The 17,908-nt window shown below is 41.8% G+C and overlaps 1 protein-coding gene across 5 annotated transcripts; it reads left to right on the plus strand.

Moving 5' to 3' along the window:
* The first annotated feature begins 380 nt into the window (after positions 1-380).
* On the plus strand, positions 381-17,729 carry LOC147128128 (mitogen-activated protein kinase-binding protein 1-like). 5 transcript variants are annotated; one of them, XM_086019347.1, is made up of 31 exons: positions 381-676; positions 1,091-1,182; positions 2,100-2,162; positions 2,234-2,291; positions 3,706-3,876; positions 3,950-4,087; positions 4,740-4,922; positions 5,273-5,433; positions 5,944-6,133; positions 7,017-7,154; positions 7,257-7,426; positions 7,663-7,754; positions 8,139-8,264; positions 8,729-8,799; positions 9,884-10,008; positions 10,094-10,169; positions 10,274-10,385; positions 10,608-10,671; positions 10,787-10,882; positions 10,969-11,164; positions 11,990-12,312; positions 12,608-12,741; positions 12,805-12,951; positions 13,019-13,085; positions 13,614-13,772; positions 13,846-14,003; positions 14,468-14,917; positions 15,340-15,376; positions 15,756-15,988; positions 16,147-16,232; positions 17,117-17,729. In XM_086019347.1, the coding sequence occupies exons 1-31, from the start codon at positions 575-577 to the stop codon at positions 17,354-17,356; spliced, it is 4,458 nt and encodes a 1,485-aa protein (XP_085875473.1). In that variant the 5' UTR covers positions 381-574; the 3' UTR covers positions 17,357-17,729. The 5 variants fall into 5 exon arrangements, with proteins under 5 accessions (XP_085875473.1, XP_085875476.1, XP_085875475.1 ...); XM_086019350.1 differs by having other exon boundaries at positions 15,756-15,823; XM_086019349.1 differs by having other exon boundaries at positions 15,346-15,376.
* The last annotated feature ends 179 nt before the right edge of the window (positions 17,730-17,908 follow it).

Raw genomic sequence — 17,908 nt, forward strand, 5'->3', positions numbered from 1 at the left:
CAAGCCTCTGCTTCACCGTAAAATTGCGGCTTTAAACAAAAATGGCAGACTTCCTTAGACTTTTTTGTGGGTCTCCTCATGATAGAGAGGACTGCCAAAGTTCATTTTGCTAAGTGAAACTGGCTTCTTGGGCTGAATTTCTGACAAATTCCTTTGACTTTTCCAAAAAATACCTATTGTCAATTCAAATAAAAAATGGCTGCATGACCTCTTGAAGTATATGGAAGGAAGTATATTTATTGTATATTAACGTACAGCCTAACCAGCATTCGTATTCATTCTCTCGCTCTCTCACTCGCTCTCTCTCTGTCTAATCCAATCAAGTCAATTAATTAGGCACAAACGCCACCATTGATGTAATCACAAGGCGGGATGCCTGGAGCTTGGGCCGAGGCGACAGGCGGGCCTCCGGCTAAACCGTCCTCAGGAGATTAAGCCTCCACATGTCCCGCCAGCAGGAAGGCTGTCCCACTTTGCGAGAGGCTCCTTCCTCACAGTCTGGAAAGGAAACGTTGAATTGATTGTTTTTGCAGCGACTTGAAGGCAACCGCCACTGGAGATTCCCGGGTACACCATGCCTGGCGATGGACTGACCATCAAGAGCCGCATCAGGAAGCTGCTGACCTCACCGTCGGGCAAACATGGGAAGGACCGCAGGGACAACCTGGCCAGCAAGGCACGTATATGTGAACAATTACATATATTCTGACTGTTTATTGCAAGGGGTGACATTTGAGTTTTAAAATTAGACAGAAGGTCCAGGTGACGAGGTAAACAAAAAAAAAAAAAGAAAGTGAAAATGTGTATATAGAATGTAATGTTCAGTTCAGTTCATGACGAAAAACATGAAATCCTTGAGGGTATCGATCCAATATCAGGTAAAAGGTCGGTATTATGAAACCAATTCAGATTTTTTTAATAATGAAAATAGATGCATCATCAAGTTGGTAAACTTGAATGAATTTTAGGACATTTTGTGGTATTTTTGTCAAAGTTTATCCAAAAATTTTAAATACTTTATGGTCTTGATATCGCTGTTTAGATGGTAGCGCCCACCACCGATTGATAATATCCATGTGTTGCTTTGCAGGTGACGTTGGAAAAGGTTCTGGGCATCACCGCTTTGGGCAACAGCTGCCTGGCTTGCGACCCCAAAACTGGACTAGTGGCCTATCCTGCAGGGTGAGGAAGAAAAAGACAAACATTTCTATAAAAATATTTAAAAAAAAAAAAAAAGATCAAAACAAAAAAAACCCTTTCATTTAAATGGATTTCGCCCCCCAAAAATTTGAGCAACACCGTGTAATTCCTTCTAAAGTTCCTTGTCCTTTAGTTCATTTTAATTGTACTTTTGTTTGTTTTCATCGTTTTTTTAGCTCATTTCAATCATGCTTAAGTTTGTTTCAATCGTGCTTGAGTTCATTTTAATCTTGATTTGGTCATCGTTTTATGCAGACTTTAGTTCTTTTTAATAATACTTTTTTTCATTTCAGTCATCCTTAAGTTTGTTTTCTTTTAATTGTACTTGAGTTTGTTTCAATTATACTATTTCTCATTTGAACTTTAGGTCATTTCGACTGTGCTTTAGTTCATGTACGTATATCGTTCTTTGCTTGGTTTTAATTGTACCTGGGCTCAATTTAATCATACTTTGATTTGTTTTATTACACTTTATTGTTTTCAGTGTGTTTCAATCCTGCTGCCTAATTGTGCTAGCGTGTACATAGCATACATATCTCTCCTACAATCACTGTATAGACTTACTTTTTCCACTTTTCCGAACATTTCAGTCTAAGTTAAAAGCTATGAGAAGAGAAAACCTTTATTTGCATTTGTGTGGATGACCTTAATTCACCGAGTATTATGTTTTTAAAGTTATGTACTTGAGCTAATAAATAGTCAGCATTTCTGGGCACAATGTACTTGTGTGTGTGTCTTATAATCCATCCTGCAGTTGTTATTTAACAGTACACAGAACAAAGCTAATAGCAGATTAACAGCGATTACTCACATTGCTCCCGTTACAGTACATAAAACAGTGTGCATGTTTTATTTTGCATGTACTGTATTGATGGTGTTACTACGTGTGGGTTGTTTAGGTGTGCTGTGGTATTGCTGAACCCCAGAAAGAACAGACAGCAGCACCTCATCAACACGTCAAGGTGAGCTGGTTTACGTTGAAATGGCGACAGTCTCGACACATGATGGATACATCTCATATTCCTCCTTGCAGGAAGACCATCACGGCACTGTCCTTCTCTCAGGATGGCAAATACCTGGTCACAGGCGAGGTGAGGCGCTTATCATCTAATTTGCACACTAATGGAACATCCCCGGAGTCTATCCCAGATGATTTTGGGGCGAGAGGCGGGGTAGGCCCTGAACTGGTTTGCTGGCCAATATCAGGGCACATAAAGACAAAGAGTTGTTCCTGAAAAATGTCATGAACCGAATATGTCAGTCATCATCTATCAATTATTCATTCAACTAACAATCAACTTATTTATAAAGACAATATTTTGAAATGTGTATAACTTAGAAGTCAACCACAGCGACACGTAAAATACCATGAATGCTTTGGTTTCATTGAGAAAATCCCCCGCAGGATTTAGGTGCGCATGTACAGCCGGCCGATGAAGGATTCCGTGTCCCTAACGGCCTGTTTTAGGATCGTCGATCGGCATCTATCACTTGGAAAGAGAGTGCCGGCGTAATCTGTCCCAATCGGCCAATCAAAGCTGATTAAAGGACTTCGCCGTGTAAATGAACATACGTATGCCGCTTGTGACAGCAGAGCAAAGTTCAATAGCAGGTCGGCCCTTTTTTTCCCTCTTAAAAATACGGGCTTATTACATCAGCGTTTTTCTTAGTTCGGCCGATTAGAGAACATGGAAGTTTTATGGAGGCATTTGCATATTTGCGGGGCTTACTCATTGTTATGGGTTGTGGATTGCTGATTTGTGCAGATTTCAAAACAATTTACCCATAGCATGACTAGCGTACTTCGGTTAATTTGAACCGTATTTTAGTTGATTTAAATGTACTCTCTCAGTATTAATTATAACCAAAATTTGATTTAAGTAGATAAACAGCATAGCATAAAGTCTCTTGTCTTGCCTATTTGCAAGCCAACTCTTCTGGTGTCCTCCATGCTGGACGACCTCTGTCACCTATTAGCTCTGACCTTGACTTTGCCGTTTTAAAGCGATAGGCGGTGGAAATAGCTCAGTGATCCCTTACAGAGAGAGAGAGAGAGAGAGAGAGAGAGAGAGAGAGAGATGTGAGAGGGTTACAAGTCATGTAACTGTGTGCAGCCAGAGAATAATCTCTACACCCAGCCTTGACATTGAAACGTCAGAATAGAACATCACAGTCTCCATTATGTTTACATGCACGCTGTAGTGGAGCTACTGAGATAACACTGATAATACTCCTTTCCTTTCCTTTTTTTTTTTACTTCACTTTGTTTCAAGTTTTTCATTGAAATTCTATTTCATTTTGGTTCATTCATACAATGTTTTCATCGTTCTCGAGTTTGTTTCATTATACTTCAGTTCATTGTTTTGATCATCCTTTTTTTTGTTTTGTTTCTTCCCCTGTCATATTTTCTTCTTTTATTTGATTGTCATTTTTACTGTAACTGAGCTGGTTTGCTTAAAAAAAAAAAAAAAAAAAGACTTAAACATTCTGAGCAATTGCTTCCAGAGTGGCCACCTTCCCGCCGTGCGACTGTGGGACGTGTCGGAGCGCCGGCAGGTGTCCGAGCTCCAAAGGCACGAATACGGCGTCTCCTGCGTGGCCTTCTCACCCGACGGCAAGCACATCGTCAGCGTGGGCAACCAGCACGACATGATGGTCAACGTCTGGGCGTGGAAAGTAAGCGTACGACTGCCCTACGAGATACTGTATTAGCACTTGAGTCTGTAACGTGTTGGTGCGTTTATCGCAGAAGGACGTGGTAATAGCCGCCAACAAGGTGTCCAGCAAGGTAACGGGAGTGTCCTTCTCTGAGGACAGCTCCTACTTTGTCACCGTGGGCAACAGACATGTCAAGTTCTGGTATCTGGACCACTGCAAGGCTAGTAAGGTACTCAACTACCATGCTAACCTTGCATTTTATAACTGGATGCTTTATCGTAGAACATTGTCATCATATATTTTACTTTGTTTCAATCGTATTTAAGTTTGCTGTAAACGTACTTGAGTTTGTTTTATTCATACTTGAGTTCACGTCAGTCACACTTGAGTTTGTTTGAGTCATAATTTTAGGTCTTTTTAATCATGCATTTATACGTATTAATCGTGCTACATTTCAATCATGCTTGAGTTTGAGTTATGAAATTAGTCAAGATTGATAATACTAAATTAATTTGATTCATTCTTTTAGTTAATTCCAATCACACGTGAGTCCATATTAACTCATTCACTGCCATTGACGTATTTACGTTTTTTTCAATTTTTTTTTAAAAGTTAGGGTAAAAGAGGGTAATGAGTGAATCAAACAGATTTTTTTTTTCAATCATACTTGAATGAGTTTTTCTTCCTCGTACGTACGTTTCATAGTGTGAGCGCAGTAACCGAACTTGCGTGCAAAGCAAATCAGCTGAACGCCGGCACGGTTCGCTTGTGCTGGACATTTATTCACCAGCGCTGAATCACTACTCTGTATCGGTTATAAAATATCTGTTCGGGTACGTTTGGAGGGTAATGAAGCAAATCATGAGCTGGTCTTGTTTTAGGCCAGCACTCCGATGCCTCTGCTGGGCCGTTCGGGTCTGCTGGGCGAGCTGAAGAACAACTTCTTCTGCGACGTGGCCTGCGGGCGAGGCCAAAAGTCCGACTCCACCTTCTGCGTCACGTTCTCCGGCCTGCTGTGCGAGTTCAACGGCAACAGGATGCTGGATAAGTGGGTGGACCTGCAGGTAAAACAAATAATAATATGCATAATATATACAGGTGTATTACGTGCTAGTTTTCTTTCCATCTTTCCTTCCTTCAGTCCTTTAGTCCATCCTTCCCTTCATCCTTTTCTCCCTTTACTCTTTTTTTGCTGCCACCACTTTTCCTCTCTTCTTTCCTACCTTATTTAGCTCTGGTATTTTGTTCCTATCTTCCTTTCATACCATCCTTCTTCGCTTCACCCAATTTCCTTCTTTCCTTCCCACCTTCCTTCCTTAATACGTTCATTCAGAAACCTAGTATCTGCTTTTTTTTAATATAACGCCATACAATACTGTATAACATATTCTGTGTCCTATTCTCGGTTGTGCAGACCAGCGTGGCCCAGTCACTGTCTCTGTCCTGGGACCGGATCTTTTGCAGCTGCGCTGACGGAACAGTGCGAATCTTTAGCCCACTAGACCTACGTTTTGTCTGCACGCTGCCTCGACCGCACCCCCTCGGGGCAGACGTTGCGTCAGTCACCCAAGCCAGGTGAGGAGGCCTGCCCATGTCTCTTTAATTGAGGTTTAAACTTGTGTTGCTAAGGTAGTTGGGTTCTATACACATCTGTGTCATTTGAAAAAAAAATTTAGACTTATGTTACCCGAGTCGTGTGTCTCTATGCACCTGTGTCACTTTGATGGCATCTCCCCTCGTAACATGACTCTGAACCTTAAAGGAGGAGGAAACCCAGTTTTTTTTTCAAGAATATGTGCTATGCGGGCCCACTAGCCTTAACGCGGCATTCTGATTAATATTGTGTCTGTGGAATATGAGTTAAGCAGCAAAATCCACCCGTTTTAGCCATCTCGGGTGGCGGCCATTTTGTCACTTCTGTCAATGAAAAATGACATCACAGTTGCTCAGGGCTCACCTGTTTTCTGAAGCTGAGCCACGATTGGTCGTAGCAGAGCCCTGAGCAACTGTGATGTCGTTTTCAGTCGACAGAAGTGACAAAATGGCCAACCCCTCAAATGTCTTCCTGTCTGTCTCTCCTTCCAGTCATTTACTTTGTAGCCGGAGCGACGCCCGCTACCCGGACGCCATAGCCGTAACCTACGACCCCATCAGCCGCTGGCTAAGCTGTGTGTACGCCGACCACAGCGTGTTCGTGTGGGACGTCACCGACCTCACCCGAGTGGCCAAGGTTCACTCGGCCCTCTTCCACGCCGCCTGTGTCTGGGACCTGGAGGTAAGCAAAATAGCATTCTTTCAGAAAAATAAAAAGACGAAAACAAATCCTAACATGTGGGAAAATTAAGAAAAATATTGTTTCAATCTATCGTCAAGCTATATTCTTTAAAAAAAATAGTTTTACTCCCGATTCTTGCATTATACCGTGAGAAATTTCGAAAAACATTGTTTTGGTATTGATTTTTTTTTTTATGAAAAAAAAGATAAAATTCCAATTTGATAATCTTAGAAATATACACTGTAAAAAAACACACACACAAAAAAACCCAATTCTAATCTTACAATAAAAATTTGTGGAGGGGTTGGTGGAAAGAATTAACTCCAAAAATTAATACAATTTCAACCTAATAACATTTCATATAGAGGCATACATTCATTTACATAAACAGTAAGGACGTTATTAGAAAAATAAGTATTTTAAAACATTTTTCCCCAATTGAAAAAAGTAAAATTCCAACATCGTGATTTTAGAAAAAAAGGAAAACAAAAAATGAAATGTATTTTAAAATACCGGTAGTCCTATTTCAGTCTGAAAAGAAAAATTAAGATGTAATATTGGACGATAGTAAATATAATAATGACAAAAAATCCAATGTAGGAATATTAAATACTACCTACTAAATCTTTTAAATTAACAAAAATATTTTGAAGAATAGGTATTAACAGTAATATCTTTAAAAATGTATTATGATTCTTGTGTTCTCCTTTCTCTGAGAAATAAAATATTGCGGGGGAAAGAGTCATATCTAGCAATATTAACAAATTAAAACAACAAAAAAGGGAACAAATAAATCCCGATTGACCCATACCATATATAGTGTTTTATACAAATGTTTTAACTATGTTCACCTGATCATGTTGCGGATTAATTGGTCCCTCAGATGTTTCCAGATATTCCTGGGGAGATGGCGCCAAGTTTGTGGCCCGGCGCATTCCTCAGCTGCTCGTCCGACAGCACCGTCAGACTTTGGCACGTGGACGAGCGCGCCCGCGTTCATTCTCGTAACATCCTCAGCACCGTCAGTTTGACCTCCGAAAAAACCAAACACGTATACAATACGATCATAACAAAAAAAAAAGAAAAAAGCTGCTCATGTCTTGCTTTGTTGTTGTGGTCGCAGGACCTCCTGAAGATCATCTACACGGGCGCGAGCACGGCTGCCTTGCAGGAAGCAGAAAATCTGACCAACACGGATGGACAACTGACGGAAAGCAGGGCAGGCGTCCGCACCATCTGCGTCAGCCCGGACGGAAAACACTTGGCGTCCGGAGACCGCAACGGAATGCTCAGGTCGGATTACAAAAAACGTTTCTTGTTTTAATGGAGCGGGAGCTGGAACAGACGACTTGCCTTGCCATTCATTTCAATGGGGCGGATGATGTGAGATACTTGAGTGGTCACGGATTGAATGGAATTTGTGGAATTCTCAAGGCACCGCTTGCTGTGATTTGATTGTACAGGCGTGTCTAATACTGTGACAAACATCACTGATGCAGTGGATGAAGCCTCTTGTGTTTGTTGTTCAGAGTCCACAACCTCAGCAGCATGGAGGAGATTCTTAAAGTGGAAGCTCACGATGCAGAAATCCTCTGCTTGGAGTACAGCAAACCGCAAACAGGTCTGTGTTAACAATGTCATGCCAACTTCCTTCTTTCCTACCCTTTGTTGTTTCCTTCTTTACTTCCTCCGTTCTGTCCTTTTTTTCCTCCTTTTGTCCTTCCCTCCATTCACCCTACCTTCTTTCCTTCCTTCCTTCTTTCTGCCCTTCCTCCCATCTTTACATTCTTCCAACCTTCCTTCCTCACTTTTAGACTATCCAACATCCCGACCCCCTTCCTCCCTTTTTTCCTCCTTCCTTCCTTCATTTATTCCTTCCTGCCATACCAACCTTTTTTCATTCTTTCCTTCCCTCCCTCCTTCCATTCTGTCTTTATTCCTATGTTCTTCCCTCCCTGACGCACAAGCAAGATGAATCACGCATCGTGGTTTGGTCCCCATGTAGGTCTGCAGCTTTTGGCCACGGCGAGCAGAGATCGTCTGATTCACGTGCTGGACGCCGCCTCCGACTACAGCCTTGTGCAAACGCTGGACGAGCACTCGTCCTCCATCACGGCCGTACGCTTCGCAGGTGAGCTTCCTGAGACCTTCCCGTTCTCCTGTGTTCCACCTCTCGAAGTAATACATTACGACGATACAATACAATACGAGACTTTTTACGTTCTGATTTTTTTTGTGACAAAATTCAAACATTTCCTCAATAAAATGTTACTTCGAACTCAAAAATAATTATATATATTTTTTGATGACTCAAAATGCACCTTAGCAATTCTTCTGCACATTAAAATAACCAAAGAAGTTGTGTACTTAGCTTGAGTTAGCTATTATTTATGTATTTATTTATTTAGTTATTTATTATGTATCATTATCATCATAATTACCATATATTTATTTTATTAACAAAAACAAGGCTATTTTACCATTTCAGTATTTAAAAAAAAAACAAAAAAAAACTTGTTTCTAATTACTGTACATCTTTTTCAAAAGACACACATTTTAAACATGACATTTTTTTTCTCCAATTTTTTATTACAGCCATTGACGGCAAAGTGAGGTTGATCAGTTGTGGGGCAGATAAAAGCATCTATTTCCGCACCGCACACATGGTAAGTACACACACACACACACACACACACACAAACTCACACGTGCCTCACCTACAGGGGGTCCTAAATCTGTCATAAGTAGCTTAGCATAAAGTGTGGACCAGCGAGCCTTTTCTAATCAGGGTCCATTATTCTTTGCATTCATTCTTCTTCAGCGACTGTGTGAACGTTAACTTTTATGAAGCGTGATAAACAACCTCTTGTTAGTCGCCACTAAGATTTATGGAGCTCTCTGCACAGCCTAAGCCGGCATCCTCATAATCACACAGCACGCTTAATGAATGCCAACACTGTTTTGAACGTTTGTCAACAGATGTAGGAGGTGATTATTAAAAGCGCAAGGGAGGTTAAACACACACTTTTCCTTCTACGAGAACTTGAATGTGTTTTCTGTTGTTTACAAAAAGAGAGCGCACCATCCCAAAGAAAATGTACAGTAGCTCAAATGTTTTTTATAGGATATTTTTATAGGATATTTTAAACCGTAGAAAAGAAATGAAAATTAAAATATTTAATGGAAATACAATCCGATAAAGTTTTCTATTAAGAAAATGTTGCTGGAAAATACATGTTTGTTTCAGTACTTTTAAAAAAAAGTTAATTCGAAGCATTTACAGTAAAGCAATTGAAAAAAATTGAACTTGCCATTTGTTGAAAAGACACTTTCTGTAAAATGTGTAAACCTGTACAAAAGGCACCTGCTGTAAATACTTTCGATGATTTGCATCTTTGATTAAAAAAAAAAAAAAAAAGGCCATCCTCACCATTTACAGAACATAAAGAGTAAAAATACATATATATTTAATGACAATACTATTTTACCATTTTGTGGAAGAATTGCTTTAAATATCATTTTTATTTAAAGCTTTTGACCTTTTGACCTGATTATTTTAATATTAAAGGAAGACCAAGACATCAGGCGCTGTAAAAAATATGGCAAAATGAGGGAAAGCCTACTTGTGCTCTTGAATACTACACCTGAATAGTCTTGTATACAACCTGAATGTAAAATCAAACAATAAAATAGATATATTGTACAATATTTTCCTGCATGTATTGTATATCATATATGATGTTTTTACAGAGCGACAGAGGCACAACAGAGTTCAGGCGTTCTCACCACACGGTGAGGAAGACCACGCTGTACGACATGGGCGTGGACCCCAGCTGCAAGCATGTGGCGGTGGGCTGCCAGGACCGTTGCATCAGGTGTGTGTGTGGGGGGTGTGTGCGTGCGTGTGTCCTTCAAGATCTCACCTGGAAACCTCAAGGTCGCATATTTTTGTATCAATAGGATTTTCAACATCAACAACGGCAAACAAAAGAAACTGTACAAAGGATCGCTCAGTGACGACGGCAGCCTGCTTAGGGTGAGTAGTGCTGCTGATCATTAGGTTACCTGTGCAGGGGTACCTAATGAAATGGCTGCGTATGCGTGTGTGTGTGTGTGTGTGTGTGTGTGTGTGTGTTGCAGGTTCAGATTGATCCGTCGGGTCAGTACGTGGCTGCCAGCTGCTCCAACAAAAACATCAGCATCTTTGACTTCCACACCGGAGAGTGTGTCGCCACCATGTTTGGACATTCAGGTAAAAAAAAAAAAAAAAAAAATCATCATACACACACAATACATAACACATAACTTTCCTTCTACTACAGTATATGCATCCGTTATGGTTCAAAGGGCATCACACAAATGTTGGTCATACAATACAGCGCCGCAGTTTTGAATTTGAGGTCATCAATCTGACCTCATCATACCAGCAGCTAGCCGAAGACAAGCAGTGCAGCCCGTTTGTTGCGTGTTTCAGAGATCGTGACCGGTCTGAGGTTCACCAACGACTGCAAGCATTTGATCAGCGTGTCAGGGGACAGGTGAGGACGTCATTTCAGTCCACATGGGACAAAAAAAAAAAAAAAAATCATCAAGAAATATAATGACTCCACATGCTCCAGACTAACCCATCGTTCTTGCGTTTCCACGGCATAGCTGCATATTTGTGTGGCGTCTGGCTCCAGAGTTGACCATCAGCATGCAACAGAAGCTCTTTCTGCTGCGACAGCCTCTCAAGAGCGCCGCCTTCAGGTGACCCTGCCGCCTCCCGGCCTTCACTCCTCCCAGAAAAGCATTTCCGCTCATTCTTCATCTCATTCGTGACGTTTGGTTGACAGCAGGCGAGAGACACACAGCGCTCCCGCTCTGGCGGGCCTCTCTTCAGACAGCGAGCGCGACGACGATGACGGCGCCGCCCACCGAGACTCAGACGACTGCGAAGACGACTCCAGCAACAACGCGTCCACCGACAGCAGCCACGGAGAAGAAGATACGGCCGGCTCAGAGGAAGCGCCTGACTGGGACCAAGCGAAAGTAAGCATGAGACATTTTTTCACAGATTTTTACTTGCATTTTAGAAAAGGTTATCTTAAAAATTCACAATTGCTAATATGACTTCATCTTATTAGAACATATTACAATCTAATCTTTTCATGATCTAAAATGATTTAAAATGACGACGGTGCTGCGAAAATTTCAACTTTGGTTTTGAAATTGTATGAAACATTTCAATTTATTTTCCAAAAAGTTTTCAAAATACTGCTGTTATTTTTCATTTCTTTATTGGTCTATTTCATTTCTATTTTTTGATTTATTCCCTATACAAGCTCTTTTTCACGATATAGGTAATTTGTTGTATATGTATATAACATATATTTTACGGATTTGTTCATGATGTTAATTGTATTTAATTTTTTCTTTAAACATCCAGTATCTGTGCCCAGCATATGAGTCTTACTTTATTTTATTTCTTTAAGCATTTATTTTTTTGCCATGCTAGAATAAATTGTAATTGCACATTCGCTCCTGTAGGTGGCTCAGTGGCAGCGACACTCTCATTGTCAGAGTTATATTAGTATAGTTTTCATCAGCTTTATTCCTTTGCTTGTTTTATTTATTGTTAAAAAGGGTACCGTGTTATACAAAAGTGTACTTGTAACAACTTCATAGACAAACGATACTATTTGTAGTCGCGGCGTAGAGTTGCGGGAGCATAAAATACTCTCTTCTTCCAACGGGAGGCGTAATAAAAAAATATTTGAGAAGCACTGATATTTCTGCATATTCACATTGTAATAAGAACAAACTATTTTGCTTGCCTATGAGCTGAAGTCATCATCCCCTCCATGTTGTTTCCAGCCTACCATACCCACGCCCGTCGTCAGTCGTCGCCCTCGTCGTCGCTGGTCTCGTCGTAGGGGCTCTCTGGAGCTGAAAGTCATGTCCATGTTGGACCTGAGGCAGCTGGAGACCTTCACTGCCAACAAACCCGTCGACGCCGACGCATGCAGCAGCACTCCCGCCCTCCACGAGCCCGCCGTCAACTCCGACCGCCCCGACAAGAACCTCTTATGTCAGCCTGTCATCCGCTGTGATTGGCTTTCGTCGGAAGGCGTGGAGGGTCCTGAGAAGGTCGGGCTGGGCAGGGAGGACAACAAAGATGATGCAGCTTTGCAGGATAGGTACGATCATCTTTGTTCGCCGAGTATGCCAAGAGTCCAACTTGACAGCAGCCGATTGTGTGTTCCGCGGCTTCGGGGTGGCATGGCAGCTTTGGAGCGCCTTGTCGTGGGCCGCGAGTTCACGCGTGTCATGGAGAGACGGCGGAAGAATGAGGGAGGGGGAAAAAATGTTAGTTTCACTTGGCGACGTGAAATTTGGTAAACACGTCGATCATGAGTAGACCTTCAAAAAGTGTTTGGGGGAATTGAGACAGAAGATAAGCGCTCATTGATATTTTTCATCCTTTCTCTCCAGTGATGACACGGAGACGGACTCGCTTCACAGGAAGCATCAGGTGCTCACCCCGAGCCAGGACAGCTACAGCCCGGACAGCGCCTGCTCGATGGGCTACGACAGCCGAGGAACCAGTCCCGATGGAATCCTGGATGGTAAGACTCACGTAAAATCACAAGGAAATCTTGCGTGCTTTGCTTACAAACAACCGTCAACAGACTCTGCAGACAACGCGTCCCTGAGCCCGGACAGCTCGGAGGATGAGGAAGAGTCAGCGAAGAGTAAGGCGGACAGTGTGGACGAGACCCGACGAGAAGATTTCCTCAAGCAGAACTTTGAGACGTTGGCGGACGTCTGCAGCACGGGTAGGACGATCTTAGTGATTTACTTTCCGTACCTTATTGTTTGATTTCGTTGTCGTGCGACTTACAGCCGAGACAGGCAGAGTGCCGAGGCTCAGCATGTCCTCGCGCTTCCTGGCCAGAGGACATCACAACAGGTACGTAAGTAGAATGTCATAACATTACATAACGGTAGAAATACATTGTTGTGGAAGATCATAGGCTATCCATTGGACACCTGCTTTTATCATGCATTTCAATATACAGGTAGCTCTCCCTAAGGGGTGAAGTTGCTAAAAAAAAAAAAAAAGGAGAGGTAAAATAAAATACAACAGTGGTTTATACAGAAAAATTTCTTTGCAATGGAGGTCCAATTAAATTCAATTGCTTGTTTCATGGATGGATGGATGGATTGATAGATGAATAGACATACATATTAGGATATTTTTGCCTTTTCAAATGATATATTTTATTCTATTACTTTATTATTTCTAATTGTGTTATGTAAGAGGGTTGTTGTTTTTTTTGTTTTTTTTCCATATCATTTTTTCCCCTCGCAGATCATCTAATGTACCACTGTCGGGCCATTCTGACATTTTTAACACATTTGACCAAAAGTGATTTATTTATATATATTTTTTCCCCCACCAGTTCACATTCCACTTTGTTCATTTATATGCGTACAGGCGAGGGCCTGTTTTTTCCAAAGTGCAGGCAAAGGAAGCAGACGTCGGCCTCTCCCACAAGCCTCCTGTGTCAAAAGTGCGCCCCTTGATGGAAAGCGGACGGAGCAGAACCACAGAGGACAAGAACCCAGTGTCCCCTAGCACGGCCCAAGGGCCCAAGTAAGAAGTCACGAGACAATGAATTGAAAAGTGGCATTTAGTAAACGCTGTTTTGTTTTTTTTATCTCGCTAGACTCGTCACAGGCTCCGCAGTCATCCTGAGACCCCAGAAGAAGAGCACATCGGGGTCCCACCTTTGGAGGTTCTCCACGCCGTCGTCCAAACCTCAGCTGCCTGACAGAAGCGGCAGTCTGCATAAGTCCCAGTCCGTCCAGAACCTCACCATTGCCTGTATGTTACCTTTCCGCTACGATCCCACAAGATTACACCGCATTTTATTAAACAGCGGCCAAATTCTGTTGCTAACCAAAACAGCAGCACGTAAGCAGTCTCTCTGATTAATTGAGTTGTGCAGTCTTACCACATGTTGTAAACATGCTCCAATAAATGTAAGGAAAAAATCAGATAACGATAACTTCATTTAAAAAAAATACACAAAAATAAATAACATAAATTAACATAGATCAAATTAAATAACACCCCAAAAAAATATCCATCATGATATGTGGATTGGTAGATAGATCAAATATAAAATATTGGATCAGATAAAATTGAAATTCAATTTATTGGATAAAATTGATTACTGAAGTACACAAATGAAATAGATTATTTACATACAAGTTTAAAAAAAAAATATTTACAGAAATGGCCAATAAAGGGGAATTCAAATATCTTCCCCTTACTCCTCCCCCCAGCTCCACGCTCTCCGCTGCCCTCTAATGAGCACAGGGAGTGCTGCACAAGACCCCAGTGTCTCCTCCTGGACCGAGACCCTCTCAAGCCCTCGTCCTCGTGCGTGTCCTCGCCCTCGCCCTCGCCGGGCTCGCCGCAGTCTCCTTGCTCTTACATGAACCCCACGGCCAGCTCCATGGCCAAAAGCAGCCGCTCGTCATCCGTGGCCGAGGGTGCCCACCCTGGCCTCGACCTGTCCCCCCGGAGGTCCTGGGGGGATCTGGATGCAGCGGAGACATCCTGGCATCCCCTCGCCGCCATTCCGCTAATCCCCTCTCGCATCCCTCAGCCCAAGCAGCCTCTCAGCCCTCGACGCAGCCTCTGCTTGGAGCTGAAAGCCGGGAGCTCCTTTAGTCCGGGAAGTCCAACCAAAGCTTCGCTGGGCCCGGCGTGTCAGGTTGCATCCTACACAGGTAAGGCTACGTTGACACTATGTTCAATGTGATATATACTGTATATATAAAACACATACATATGTGAATTTGTATGTTTTCCTACAAGAGATGGGTTAGTGAATTAGTTGTTGATACCAAACATTTATTACCTCTTTCAATGCGAGCCGTTTTCAAAAAAGAGAAACTCTTGGTGCCAGCCACCATTTTCTAGGCTCATATTTCAAAACACATATATTGTGTTTTATGACATTATTTAAGCACAGAAACTACCAAATGAAAGATTAGAGTCACCAAAAAAAGTCAACCTTTGTTTCTACCTTATTACGTTTTTTTTTTAACTGGGTTGTTTCACTCTCTTTAGAATGAAAGAACGCAGAAATCAAGCTTTCACAACACAGATTTGTTCCTGTTTTTGATGATATGTTTCTTTCATGTGCAAGGTGCAGCAGAGAACAACAGAGTGTCGACTTCTGGAAGGTGAGTTTGGAAAAAATACTCGATTATTATACCGCAAATTAGTTATCTCACCAAGCGTCTTTTCATAGTAATTTGTCTGTGTGCAATTTTGCGGCTAATCCAGGGAACTATAAATAGTGGGAATTATCCGGTGCCTCCCATTGATTTTGAATTGGTTAATCCTGATCGCAGCCACACCCCTGATTTAAGAGGGTGAGCACACTTGTGCAACCACATATCTCAGTCGATTTTGACTTCCCCTTTCAAAAACATATAAAAATTGATTACAGTGGAAAATGTTTTTGAAATTAGTTTTCTTTGACTTGTTTTTTTTATTGACATATATCATCAATGAATATAAAATTTGTCTTAATGTATGTATCATTGTATATTCCTCCAGTAACCAAGATGTAGGCCCGCCCCCTGAAGCGCTCCCCCTGGTGGTGGAACATCCCCTCACAAATCCAGGTGTTCCTCCTCCTACCGACCTGTCGTTTCCGAGCACTCCTTTTTCTTTCCCTCTACCTCCTACTCCTCCTCTTCCTTTTCGTCGTCACTCTGCCTCGCGCTGGCCGCCACTGGCTTGCGTTTCGCCGTCTCTGTCACCTGTGGCCTCCTGGCAGTGCCGCACGGGTGAGTGTACTTGCGACGCAGGCGCCAATTAGTGTTTGTACTACTTTGAGGACAAGTCTTCACTATTTCACAACAGTGTGCGCAGATATGGCTTGAAAATGTGTGTCGTTCTAATTTTTTCATCAATTTATTTCATTTTATTCATGTTTACTCTACAGGCGATTCCATCACTTTGGACACGTGCAAGCAGGCCGCGAGCGAGCTTCATTGCAGTCTGAGGCGAACCGTCATGCTCTACACAGAGGTCAGTGTGTGTTTATTGAAATTTTGAAGATGTGCGCAGTCGGTTGGCTGATTTTGTTGTTGTATGGTGGCAGAGACTCAACTCGATTCACAACGAGCATCATTTTGGCCGATATGGTCGTCAACAATTCCTCAAAGAGGCTTCAAGATGAATTACACGTTGTGTATTTAAAACAACCACATAGCTTATCCTAAAGAAAAATCCCTAGCTTGATGCTAATGCTAACACATACGATGGACCCATGTATAGAAAATCCATGTATAATTGACGGCCATTAAAATTTAAAAGAGGGAAGGGAAAAATATTTTTTTTGAACCCCAATAATTCTTCAGAAAATGCAAATAAACATTCGTCACGCGTTTTCCACAAAAAATGGGTTGGGGAAGACAAAAAATACATTTCAATTTTTTTTCAAATATAAAATTTAAAAAAAAAGGGAATCCGCAGGTACCAATACCACGAGTATTCGGGAGTCAGTCCACTGTAATAGGAAATGCCTTTGGCAATGCTTAACATCTATTGTATGTGGCTGTGTTATCACCCAAGGAACTGATATTTGGCCACAAACAATGCAGCAACACATATAGACAGAAAATATAACAGTCCTGTTAGTCGTATTCACAGACAATAATGAATATTGATGAATTGTGGTTCAACAGAATTACTTGAGAAAACTCAAAAACTCTTCCTCTGGTCAATGCTTTTCACTGTCACCAAATAGCAAGGTGACAACGAGTCACCCTCTAAAAAGGGAACTGACCACTGACAGGTTTGAAGACACCCGTGATGCTAATTAGCTGATTCAAGTTATTCCTGTAAGCGCTGTCGTTTTTCCTTTCATGAACAGAGGTGTACAAACAGTTTTGTTCATGTGTTTACATCAGGTACGCCACTGCTCATCGGAGTGCGGAGAAGAACTTCGTCGGGAGATGGTAAAGGTCCTGACCGGGGCGATGACGTCGGCCAAGGCTGAGCTTGACATGCTGCCGGGTTCCTGGCCGTCCAACGGTTCCCCCTGGGGCCCGGAGGTCAAAGGTGAAGGTGACAAAGCCTTGGCGCTTTTGGAGCAGTACGCAGAGCTTCTGCTAAAGTCCGTTGAGAGGAAGCTGGATAGCAAGATGTGAAACGGGAAGCCACGTGTGCTTTTGTTTTCAAAGCGCCGATGGTTCAGCACTCAAAGACGTCAAGCTGTTGGCCTTATTTTCGAAATGACACTTCTTGCCTTAGCTCTCTTTCACTTGTTTCCGCTAACAGGTGACCCACGGGTGCCCAACCGCAAGTATGCGGGAGTCCACTGTGGTGGGCCAACAGTTGCCCATCCCTGAACTAAGCTAATTCAAGTAGATATCATAATCAGAAACGTATTCATGAAAAAAAAACGTTTTATTCTAAATTGTCCAAAAAACATTATGCTGTGTATTAATGATTGTTTCTATGAGCGTTGTACATATGAAGTCCATGAAATGAAGACAAAAATATTAAAGGAAAATAGATTTATTTATGTGTGTTTTCATTTATATTTAAGATAACAACAAATGTCTATTAATATTGCGGAATATTACTGTTTTTTTAATGCAATGAAAAGGTATTGACTGTTATAGATAATGCTATTTATTTAAATTATTTGTAGACTGTAGTCCATATAAATGAGTACAATTTTTCGATAACCAATTATT

This window comes from Filicampus tigris, chromosome 20 (genome assembly GCF_054856515.1).
Source record: "Filicampus tigris isolate MCC_2025a chromosome 20, RoL_Ftig_1.0, whole genome shotgun sequence".
Lineage (NCBI taxonomy): Eukaryota > Metazoa > Chordata > Actinopteri > Syngnathiformes > Syngnathidae > Filicampus > Filicampus tigris.